The sequence below is a fragment of the Myripristis murdjan genome, chromosome 11, assembly GCF_902150065.1.
Source record: "Myripristis murdjan chromosome 11, fMyrMur1.1, whole genome shotgun sequence".
Taxonomy (NCBI): Eukaryota; Metazoa; Chordata; class Actinopteri; order Holocentriformes; family Holocentridae; genus Myripristis; species Myripristis murdjan.
The window spans coordinates 3144088-3156946 of NC_043990.1; the positions used below are offsets into that span (position 1 = coordinate 3144088).

General features: G+C 40.5%; 1 protein-coding gene across 3 annotated transcripts in view; it reads right to left on the bottom strand.

Annotated features, from left to right (window-relative positions):
- LOC115368133 (protein MTSS 1) overlaps window positions 1–12859 on the bottom strand; it is an 89593-nt gene that overhangs the window by 23364 nt on the left and 53370 nt on the right. For all 3 annotated transcript variants that reach the window (XM_030064128.1, XM_030064129.1, XM_030064127.1), the window contains exons 6-7: window positions 3980–4054; window positions 2928–2939 (exon numbers count right to left, since the gene is read on the bottom strand). In XM_030064128.1, the coding sequence (XP_029919988.1) occupies window positions 2928–2939; window positions 3980–4054 (87 nt within the window). The remainder of the gene's footprint in view (window positions 1–2927; window positions 2940–3979; window positions 4055–12859) is intronic.

The following is a 12859-nucleotide window of genomic DNA, read 5'->3' on the forward strand; positions in this document are numbered from 1 at the left end:
GAAGCACGCATTTCCTACGCAGCGCGTGTGTGTCCAACATACCTCTGCGAAACACACTGAGCAATTCTCCGCTCACCAACATAGACCCTGTGACGTATGGTCGCTGCTCTTCTCGTCTTTGTAATGGCGAGAGGACGAGTCGTATAGGTGCCGTACTTGCGCACCTCCTCGGCCAGGCGTTCTTCTGCGAGATCCAGCACTCTCCAAAGTTTTCAAACACAACCGACGAGTCGAGACACAACAGTTGTTTTAAAAATGGTGCTGCCGGCCGGCACAACAACAGGATGTGATGCCGGTTGCAACGAAATGCCGGAAATGATGTACTTCGGCGGACCAATCACAGCTCTTGTGGGGCTGCGTAGGGTCCGCGTAGTTACAATTTTTGGGAGGCACGCGGCAAGGCTCTGCGGCGGTCGCACAACCCCCGTAAGCTTCGCACAACCCCCGTACGCTCTTCCTACGCAGAAGCATAATTCAGCCATTAGACTAAATATCAGACAAAATACAAATCTGACACAACGACACGGCTGTCAAACAGCTCTGTGTTTTATTTTCTGCAGCATTTGGAGTGAAGTGTGAACACAGATTTCCTCTTTTTGTCTCGACTGGCGTGTTGCTTGAGTCTCAGTGAACTCTATCGCTGAGTGGCTGTGGCCCCGCCCTCATTCAGCCAGTTCAGCCAATGACAGGGCGGCACACTCTGAGGTTACACTTTGAGAGACACACTAAAGGGGGGATTTATGAACGTCTCACAGTCGACTAATAACATTTTCGTCCTGTCTCGTCTCGTCATTGAAAACCAAACACACACATCGTCATAGTTGTTATTATCTATGATCTATTTTTTGGCTTAGCTCGTCTTCGTCATGGAAAAAAAAAAAGGTTGTTGGCGAACATTTTTCATCATCGTCTTTGCTGACAAAATTAACCCTGATTGTAGATTCACTGCAGACAAGAACGAGTTAACCGTCCTGTATAAAAAAAAAAAAAAATCCCTACCGCGACAGTAAAAAATGTGTGTTTTAAAGGGCAGTGACACTAAAAGTCGTTTCTTAGAAAAGGGAACCGCGCTCCGCTCCGCTCCACATTTTCGCGGGCACGCAGCTCAAACTGGACTCTTTGAAGTGGCAAAAATGAGAAACGATAACATAAAAGTGACAAAGTGGCGGCAGATTCTTCCTCCGCTCTGTGAAAATAAAATAAAATAAAAAAATACCTCAAACAGAAAAAGCTCCTCAGTTACAGTCAGTGCACTAAATGTGATTAGCTGCCTTCATCTCTGGTCAAATGACAAGTGAACGGGCGGCTCAGTGTGTGTTGTGTGTTATGACCCTGTGCTGTCATGTCAGTGTGTGTTCTGCTGTGTTCTGCTAATGCAAACCAGAAGCTGCATTCCTCTGGAGGTTTTTTTTTTTTTTTTTTAGTCAAACTTGGCTTTGGTGTCGCCGGGCATCGCCGTGATGACTCACACAAACATCCACACGCTTGGGAAACACTCGGGTTGGGAACATACTTCAGCTGACCAGAGCGGGCTGGATGTGATTTTTGGGAGAGTCGTGTGTGTGTGTGTGTGTGTGTGTGTGTGAGAAAACGCCGCAGGCTGTCAGAGAGGCGGAACGTGCCGGAACATGTGGCGACAATCTGTTGAGAAAAAAACCTACACACTGATGGGTTTGGGGTTTAATTCCCCTGAAGGCTCCCGACGCTCAAAAATATATGCATGATTGTGTAAAATGCAGCGGTGGAAAGAGTCAAAAAGCGCCGTTACGTTGCATTTTGCTTCACCCGTTAATGACTAACGACCAAATTTAGTAAGTTAAGGAAACGCTCCACAGGTTTCACTTCACTACCCAGCACCTTAACTGTTTATTTATTATTTATTATCTATATATTACATCCTAGGTTAATATACATTCACACTGTTTTTCAGTCTGGAGGGGAAGTGATGATTCCTTAAGAGGCCGAATCAAGTCGGTTAGCTCCTGAATCCCAGTACCGGGCGTCGGGTTCTGCCACTCGGTTCTTGGTTCTCGTGGTTTCATACTAACTCTCCTTATCTATACAATCATGTATATACTTCAATTCCATCTATATATTTCATTTTATATTCATTACCATCTGTATATTTCACATCTCATATCTCTTTTTCTTAGTTTAGCCCTTATTGTATATTTTTAGTTTTAGCCTTTACAGTCTTTATTGTATATATTTAGCTTTTATTCTATTTTATTTAACTTTATTATATGTTTCTACTGTTGATGCTGGAACACCATAATTTCCCTGGTTGGGATCAATAAAGTATATCTATCTATCTATCTATCTATCTATCTATCTATCTATCTATCTATCTAGGTTGTTTTTCTCGGGTTTTATATTTGCCATGCCTCTCTTTTTTTGTTTGTTGTGTTTTATTGCTTTTTTTTCCCCCAAGGTGCACTGATCCAAGCAGGACTGTTTAAACTCAAATCAGCTGAGTGAAAACCTGGGATTAAGCGAGCCGTTTATAATGAGAACCACGTGGGGTCAATCCTGAAGATTTTGTGTTTTTTTAGTCTAAAAGGTCCTCAACTTTAATACAAGTTTACAATTTTAAGAAATGCACATCGTTTTTCTGCTGTAGATTAAAACTTTCATTGAAGAGGCTGATTATTGGTTTCATGCTGGGTCACACTTCCTTGGTCTGAATCCAAAACAACCGAGCATTTGATTAATCTCCTTGCTGTTTTATCAGTTACAGCCATTTCCATATTTGGGGATATTTTCTCTCGTCACAAGAGATTTCTCATTTGATCAGCTTTTCATTACAAAAAAAAAGAAAAAAAAGAAAAAAAAATTTGCAAATAACAGCAACCAGTGAGAACATTGTGACTGCGAACTAAAAATAAAATCTGTCGGAGCATGTGGCGACAAAAAACCTGCACACTTACCGAAAACATCAGCTGGACGGAGCGGTGCATGATGGGACGCCACGAGGTGGGTGGGAAAAAGAACAGAGAGAGGAGAGAAAAGAGAAAAGAGAGAGAGAGAGACAGACGTCAGTTTGTGATTGCAGATCCTTTCTTCTAACTCGGTGGTTTTTCGAAGCGGGGCCCCGGCGACCCCCAGGGGGCCTCGAGGGGCCGCGGCAAAATGATAATTTCACTGTAATTTAATTCGCTGGAAATTGTTCCAATGCGGAGAAAATGCATGAGGAGTCATTTGAACATTTTCTGCTCTCTGGTTTCATGTCAGCGCCGTTTGTCAGCGCTCAAGTGTGACATCGAAGCGGTTTAACCCTTTAAAAACCAAATCCACTCCATTTCTTTCAGAAACAGGAAAAAAAAGGGGGGATTGGAAAATCAACACAAAAAAGTCAAGAACATCACTGGATAATGAGCATCAATAAATAACTTTTTAAATCTATTTAAAAATACAAGAAAACTGCATTTATAATCATGTAAACATCAGATTTCGTTGATTTTGTGTTGCATTCAGGAGCCTTTCACAAGCATGTAAAGACTCTTACTTTCTGCAAATGCAAACCAACAGGATCTCAGTTTGGGTGGGAAACATGCTTTTATTTTGAAGGCATGCAGTGGATGAGAGAGGATGTTTAATGGTTTTATTGGCTGAAATTTTAATTCTGAGCCACTAAAGCAGGATGATGATGATGATGATAATGATGATGATGATGATGATGATGATGATGATGATTTAAGACGCTCTGTTTGACAGGAAGAAGTCATGTGAGGTCATTTCATGGGGACTTTTACTTTGACACATACCAAAATAAAAGCCCCTTCAGGGCAAAGTGAATGGGTTTTAATCTGATCTGGATGTGAACGGAGGAAAGGGAGGAATCTGAACGTCTCAGTGATGTGAGTGATGCCGGGATCAGACGGCGTCGGGTGTGACTGATCAGATGATTGATCAGATGATTGATCACCACAATTAAGAGTCGATCAATCAGCTGATTGATCGACTCGGCTCAGATCCAGACCTTTCTTTGCTTTCTTCTGCAGCTTCAGAGTGTCCGAGGATTTCTTCTTGATCTCCTGACGAGCCTTTTTGTACTCTGTGGAGGCAAACACACACACAAGCATGAGGACACACACACACACACACGCATGAGGACACACACACACACACACACACACAGAAACACAAAAACACAAACCCATCAACACTGACACACATGGGTCGACAAACATGTTTAGATACAATCACACTCACACACAAACATGCAAATGCATAGACACCCATGCGCACACACACACACACACACACACACACACATACACGTTTATCTTACCAACAGGGGACTATCAGCCCAGACTGACCAAGAGGGGACCTCTATTTCTGGTCATTTTAATAAAACAAAAATAGAATAGAAAATTTTCTTTTAAGGTCTTTTACCATAATGTTACTTCAAATGTGACTTTTAATTTTTTTTAAAGAAATTGCCAAGAGGGGACCTGGATCCTTGAGTGAGGTGTACCTATCTAACAGGGGACCTCCATATAAGGCAGTGGAGCTGTCTGTACCCATTCACACTCCTAATGAGAGCTCGTTTACCACAAAGACTTTCTTGGTTTCTTTCAAGAATGGGTGATTTAACTTAAATGTTATCATTATTTAAACATTTCTCTGTGAGAAAAATCTAACAAAAATAACCAGCAAGGGAGCAAGGGAGTAATAAGTACTTAAAAAGAAAGAAAGAAAGAAAAAGAAAGAAAGAAAGAAAGAAAGAAAAACAACCAGAATGAAATTAAATTAAAATTTAAATGATTTCATTTTTGACTAACGGCTAAAAAAACAATTTATTATCAGACTTTGACTAGACTTCTAAAACTGTGATGACAGAAGTTCCCTGTTGGCTGGTAAATACTGACAGGAGTCCCCTCTTAGATAGCATGCAGCGACCTTCACACTCCAGCATGGATGAAAAGAAAAAATAAGCAAAATGAGTAAGTAAAATTACAATCTTAACTAGATAATTGTTGTTCAAATATGATGTGTTATGTTTTTTGAGGCACATTACAGAAAAAAAAGGTACTTCTACTGTTTGGAATGACAGAGGTCCCCTGTTGGCTGGGAAACACTGACAGGAGTTCCCTCTTGGATAGCATGGAGCGACAGCCACACTCCAACATGAGTTAGGAAAAAATAAATAAGTAACATGGGTCATTCTTAAGACAAAATAATCTAAACTAAACATAATCCAATCTGTGGTGTTATTTTTCAGCAAAGTTGCACCAGTAATGTTGTCATTGTTGCTTTTCTGAAATGTGGGATGTATTGTGAAAACCATCTATCATGACTTACAGTATTTAAGTATAAAGAAACTAAAATCCTTTAGTACCTAATTTGGATATCAATATAAAGGGTTTGACAGAGAACAACAATTTTACATGGAATGAGAAGGGTTGCCTGTTAGGGAAATAAACTGTTTGGCCCTTTAACTTACTACCTAATAGAGACACACAATACATAAACACTATTTTGCCACAGAGCGTTTAGAGGATATGCCATTGTTTGAAAATAGAAATACAGGTAAATCTGTTTTTGCATATGATAATCACAGTTTTCTCAACTTGAGAAAACTGTGATTGGGTTTAAGTCAGAACTCAGGAGTTCCAACTTCCAGTAAATTCCCAGTAAATAATTACTGAGTCCCCTCTTTGCCTGAACAAAATGACACAGGTGCCCTGTTGGATGGTATGGAGCGACGCTCACACTCCTGCATGTATGTGATTAGGACAGAAAAAGATGTGATCATTGGCAGTAAGCTGTCACAAAGTTGAACAGAAAGGTAACAGAGGATTTTAAAGATTTTGCCAGAGCCTTTAGTATCACAGAGTATCAGTATCAGTAACACAGAGCTCCAATATTTTCATTTCTATCAGCTCCTCAGATTAAAACTCTAAGCAAGTGCTACATCTGTTATAAAATCAGAGTATGCGTGATATTACATTATCTGCTAATTCAAAGTCAAACATTTTAGTGTAATAAATTCAGTAGTGTTTAACTCAGGATTTCCAACTTCCTAGTAGTAAAAAGCGTGGAGAAGTTCCTTAAATTGCAGTAGTCTTAAGGTAAGGCAACTTTTCTCATTCTCTTGGTCATGATAATTTTACTATGCACTTTTAAACACTTTGATTTTCACCATTATACAGTAGTTCTTTGTTTTAAACTTTGTGATAAACTGTAAATAATTACTGAGTCCCCTCTTTGCCTGAACAAAATGACACAGGTGCCCTGTTGGATGGTATGGAGCGACGCTCACACTCCTGCATGTATGTAATTAGGACAGAAAAAGATATTATCATTGGCGGTAAGCTGTCACAAAGTTGAACAAAAAACAGCATTGTTACTGTTTGATATGTTTTTGGTTTTCTAAAGATAGTTTTCCCTGCTCTATAGAGGGTGATAAATATTTTGCCACAGAGCTTTTAGAGGATATGCCATTGTTTGCAAATAGAAATACAAGTAAATCTGTTTTTGCATATGATAAAAAAAAAAAAAAAAGTCAAACATTTTAGTGTAATAAATTCAGCAGTATTTAACAACAGTTAAGTATTCAGTACTGATACATTTTCAAACCGTAAACATTAAACTAATATTGTCATGCCTGCCTGTTAGGGAAATAAACTGTTTGGCCCTTTAACTTACTACCTAATACAGACACAGAATACATAAACACTGCAACACCGCTAAGAGAAGCAAGATTAGTGGGTTAACAGTTGTTAACAGTTGTCAATATTATATTATCAAAACATGTCAGTAACCCTTACTGACTACTAGACTAAAGTACTAGGCTATAAGGGACCATACCCACACTTATTTTGAGCCTCAGTCTTATTTTTAATGTTTGGATTTTTAAAAAATATCTATCTATCGATTCTCACTGAAGGCATCAAAACTATGAATGAACACATGTGGAGTTATGTACTTAACAAAAAAAGGTGAAATAACTGAAAACATGTTTTATATTCTAGTTTCTTCAAAATAGCCACCCTTTGCTCTGATTACTGCTTTGCACACTCTTGGCATTCTCTCGATGAGCTTCAAGAGGTAGTCACCTGAAATGGTTTTCCAACAGTCTTGAAGGAGTTCCCAGAGGTGTTTAGCACTTGTTGGCCCCTTTGCCTTCACTCTGCGGTCCAGCTCACCCCAAACCATCTCGATTGGGTTCAGGTCCAGTGACTGTGGAGGCCAGGTCATCTGCTGCAGCACTCCATCACTCTCCTTCTTGGTCAAATAGCCCTTACACAGCCTGGAGGTGTGTTTGGGGTCATTGTCCTGTTGAAAAATAAATGATGGTCCAACTAAACGCCAACCGGATGGGATGGCATGTTGCTGCAGGATGCTGTGGTAGCCATGCTGGTTCAGTGTGCCTTCAATTTTGAATAAATCCCCAACAGTGTCACCAGCAAAACACCCCCACACCATCACACCTCCTCCTCCATGCTTCACAGTGGGAACCAGGCATGTGGAATCCATCCGTTCACCTTTTCTGCGTCTCACAAAGACACGGCGGTTGGAACCAAAGATCTCAAATTTGGACTCATCAGACCAAAGCACAGATTTCCACTGGTCTAATGTCCATTCCTTGTGTTTCTTGGCCCAAACAAATCCCTTCTGCTTGTTGCCTCTCCTTAGCAGTGGCTTCCTAGCAGCTATTTGACCATGAAGGCCTGATTGGCGCAGTCTCCTCTTAACAGTTGTTCTAGAGATGGGTCTGCTGCTAGAACTCTGTGTGGCATTTATCTGGTCTCTGATCTGAGCTGCTGTTAACTTGCGATTTCTGAGGCTGGTGACTCGGATGAACTTGTCCTCAGAAGCAGAGGTGACTCTTGGTCTTCCTTTCCTGGGTCGGTCCTCATGTGTGCCAGTTTCGTTGTAGCGCTTGATGGTTTTTGTGACTCCACTTGGGGACACATTTAAAGTTTTTGCAATTTTCCGGACTGACTGACCTTCATTTCTTAAAGTAATGATGGCCACTCGTTTTTCTTTAGTTAGCTGATTGGTTCTTGCCATAATATGAATTTTAACAGTTGTCCAATAGGGCTGTCAGCTTTGTAGTAACCTGACTTCTGCACAACACAACTGATGGTCCCAACCCCATTGATAAAGCAAGAAATTCCACTAATTAACCCTGATAAGGCACACCTGTGAAGTGAAAACCATTTCAGGTGACTACCTCTTGAAGCTCATCGAGAGAATGCCAAGAGTGTGCAAAGCAGTAATCAGAGCAAAGGGTGGCTATTTTGAAGAACCTAAAATATAAAACATGTTTTCAGTTATTTCACCTTTTTTTGTTAAGTACGTAACTCCACGTGTTCATTCATAGTTTTGATGCCTTCAGTGAGAATCTACGATGTAAATAGTCATGAAAATAAAGAAAACGCATTGAATGAGAAGGTGTGTCCAAACTTTTGGCCTGTACTATATATATATATATATATATATATATATATATATATATATATATGAACATTTTAGTTAAATAAAAGTAAAAAACTACCTTTAAATTAAGAAAACTGAAATAATATTGTGTGCTTACAAAATAATCTGAACGAACAAACCAAAAAAGAAAAAAACAAAATGTCTTTAGTTCTATATTTTGCCAATTTGGTCAAATTTGTCCACACAAAAACCATGAGGAGGAATTGGTATTTGTGTTTATTGAGACTAGGATGTCAACATGACTGTGAGGCAGTTGCCTTCACAAAGTGCTATTTGTACTGTAATACCTATTCTAAACTTCCTCAATCTTGCCCCTGACAAATACCCCTATATTGCAGTATAATAAAAAGTAAATAAATAAAACTAATACTTAAACTACTAAAAAGTAAATTGAAACTTAAGGGCTTTTAGAGCTTGAAATATTGAGGAGGTGGGGACAATCCAAGGGGACATAAAAGTAAAGATCAGTGATATTGTTTAATGTTTTTGGGGGGTTTTACACACTGAATGTAGCTGTTGACTGACGAACAACATTTGTGGCAGTGGAGATAGTGGAAACCTACAAATAGTTGGACAGTGTGATTGATAACAAGCTGAAATTTAATTTGAACGCAGAAATTATTTGCAAAAAAGGCCAGCAATGTCTCTACTGCCTGCGCAAGATGGCAAAATTCAATGTAGATAAGACTCTTGTTAGCTCCCGATTCTTTTGTTGAAAGCCCAAGAACAGACCGGAGTCAGTCTTCAATTTTCTGATGCAATATTTATTATGGTCACATATAAAGCAAGGCAGCGCTGGTCTCAGTGTGACAGAGCTCCCACAGGATCTCAGTCAGAATGAGCCCCGATATCAGGAAATGATACACATTTATGTTCTTGGGCTGGGCCTACCCCGTACATAGGTTGGACTTAAACGCAACCGAGAATAACTGGCCAGTTACCCGGACATGGACAGGCCAACCACTGTCCATGCCTTGTTTCTGGAATGTGTGATGCTATGTGTGTGAATGTTGACTGGGCGTGTATCTAATGCAACAGACCTAACTAACAAGATAGAGAAAGTACATCTAGCTTTTGCTTTGTCTTTCCTCTGCTTAGCAGTCAAGCTGTCCTGAACTATGTAATACATTGGATAATGCATGAAACATTGAACTATAAGGCCAATTGTAACACTCTGATGCGTATATTTTATAAATTCTATATCAAGTCTATCATGACATTCTCTATGATCTGCTGGTATGGCAATCTTAGTGCTGATGACAAAACTGCACTTTCCAAAATCGTGAAAGCCAGTGGCAAAATCATAGGTGCTCCACAAAGCAGCTGATCCGACCTGTACGACAGACACATTTTGAAAAAAGCTAACACCATAGTACACACCCCCTCCATTCTGAGTTTCAGTTACTGCCTTCTGGTTCACATTTAAGGTTTCCCTCAGCGAGGAGCAACAGATACACTATATTACCAAAAGTATTCGCTCACCTGCCTTTACTCATACTATGAACTGAAGTGCCATCCCATTCCTAACCCATAGAGTTCAATATGATGTCGGTCCACCTTTTGCAGCTATTACAGCTTCAACTCTTCTGGGAAGACTGTCCACAAGGTTGAGGAGAGTGTTTATAGGAATTTTTGACCATTCTTCCAAAAGCGCATTGGTGAGGTCACACACTGATGTTGGTCGAGAAGGCCTGGCTCTCAGTCTCCGCTCTAATTCATCCCAAAGGTGTTCTATCGGGTTCAGGTCAGGACTCTGTGCAGGCCAGTCAAGTTCATCCACACCAGACTCTGTCATCCATGTCTTTATGGACCTTGCTTTGTGCACTGGTGCACAGTCATGTTGGAAGAGGAAGGGGCCCGCTCCAAACTGTTCCCACAAGGTTGGGAGCATGGAATTGTCCAAAATGTTTTGGTATCCTGAAGCATTCAAAGTTCCTTTCACTGGAACTAAGGGGCCAAGCCCAGCTCCTGAAAAACAACCCCACACCATAATTCCTCCTCCACCAAATTTCACAGTCGGCACAATGCAGTCTGAAATGTACCGTTCTCCTGGCAACCTCCAAACCCAGACTCGTCCATCAGATTGCCAGATGGAAAAGCGTGATTCATCACTCCAGAGAACGCGTCTCCACTGCTCTAGAGGCCAGTGGCGGCGTGCTTTACACCATTGCATCCGACGCTTTGCATTGCACTTGGTGATGTGTGGCTTGGCTGCAGCTGCTCGGCCATGGAAACCCATTCCATGAAGCTCTCTGCGTACTGTACTTGGGCTAATCTGAAGGTCACATGAAGTTTGTAGCTCTGTAGCAATTGACTGTGCAGAAAGTCGGTGACCTCTTTGCACTATGCGCTTCAGCATCCGCTGACCCCTCTCCGTCACTTTACGTGGCCTACCACTTCGTGGCTGAGTTGATTTGTTCCCAAACGCTTCCATTTTGTTATAATAGAGCTGACAGTTGACTGTGGAATATTTAGGAGCGAGGAAATTTCACGACTGGATTTGTTGCACAGGTGGCATCCTATGACAGTTCCACGCTGGAATTCACTGAGCTCCTGAGAGCGGCCCCTTCTTTCACAAATGTCTTGTTTCACAGTCTGCATGCCTGAGTGCTTGATTTTATACACCTGTGGCCAGGCCAAGTGATTAGGACACCTGATTCTGATCATTTGAATGGGTGAGCGAATACTTTTGGTAATATAGTGTATAAGTACTCATTTGTCCCCAGTGCTATCTATCTCCTTAACTCAGGCCAGGGGAAGTGATAGGTAGGCAGTTGGGCTCATGGTAGTGATGTTGCTTTTTTATGCTGTTTTACAGTGGCAGTGCTCTTCTGTGAACCCGTGAAGTGAAATTTTACTGATTGTGATGTTTTTAGTGGTGTATTTTTTTTATCCTACTGGAGAAAAAAAATTACTTAATTTATTTGTTTATTTATTTATTAGTTATTGTTGCCTCAGTATTTTCATTTGTTGACAAGGCGCTGTTACAGTTGAGGGTCTGTTCGCCTGTTTGCAGCTGCTACATTCAGTGCCCTATCACCTTCATAACCGCTTGTATTATGTATTATGTTGTTTGTTCTTATGACCTGTCTTTTGTTTTGTCTTTATGACTTGCTGCAATACCAATTGCCTACTCGGGACAATAATAAAGATCTATCTATCTATCTATCTATCTATCTATCTATCTAAATGAACCTGTAGGTACAATTGCGTTACTATAGGTTTTAGTTTGTGTTGTAAAATGTGTGTGCAGCACAGAAACTAAAAGCAATTTTACAAAATTTTGTTTACATTTGGAACTTGGAAAATTAGCCAGTAAGTAGTAAAACATGTAAGTTGCCATTAAGACGTTTAATAAATAAATAGAAACCAATGTTTGGCATATTGTTAGAAATGGCCTCCCAAGCTTTTCATTCAAGATGTTTGTTCATTTGTTCATTTGAGAGTAAAATAACTGCCACCAGTGCTATATCTTAGGGCAGAGTGATACTAAATCTAGTTAGGTACTGTGGTGGAAAAAAGTTTTCAGACACCCCATGCATCTGTCAAATATTGCATTAAGAATCACTCTTAGGTCTTCAAGTGCAATTTCTTTTAGTGCAGTCACAGCCAAAATACTAAATACATAAAAAAGCCATTAAAAACTTCAAATTGATTGGTTCCATAAAAATACATAAGAAATTTTGAGTATTGGGTCATTTTGGTACCAGTGATGAAGGTTGTTCTTTTTATTAAAAGACACAATTTTTGTTGCCAAGCTTCGTGTCTATATAAAGCCAGCACATTTGAAAGTTCTCCAGACACAAAAATGGCTAAAACAAGGAACCTAACGCAGGAAACACGCCTGAAGATAAAGATTCTCAGCCAGGAAGGGCACAGCTGCCGCCAGATAGCCAGGAAGTGCAGATGCAGTCCTTCAGCAGCTGGATACACTCTGCAGAAATACAGACGAACCAACAGCTTGGAAGACAAACCAACATCTGGGCGTCCGAGGGTTTCTTCAGCAAGAAATGACCGCATCCTGATCCGCATGTGCAGGCAAAACCGACGAATGACATCACAGGAGCTTCAGCAGCAGTGGTCAAACCAAACTGGTGTCCAGTGTTCCACCCGCACTGTACGTGGCCGACTTTTAGATCATGGCTTAAGGTCCTACAAGGCTATCAAGAAGCCCCTGATCAATGAGAGACAGAGGTTAGCCCGGCGTCATTGGGCCCAGGCACACAAGAACTGGACAGCCAGGAACTGGAAGAAGATTCTGTAGTCAGAAGAATTTGTCAAGAATTTAGTTTTGTTAGTTTTCCTTGTAAACAATAAACAAAAAAATATAATTTGTATTTGTTTGTATCTGTCTAATGCAGCCACACCTTTTGAAACACCAAAAAGATTTTTCCACAAATATTTCATGATA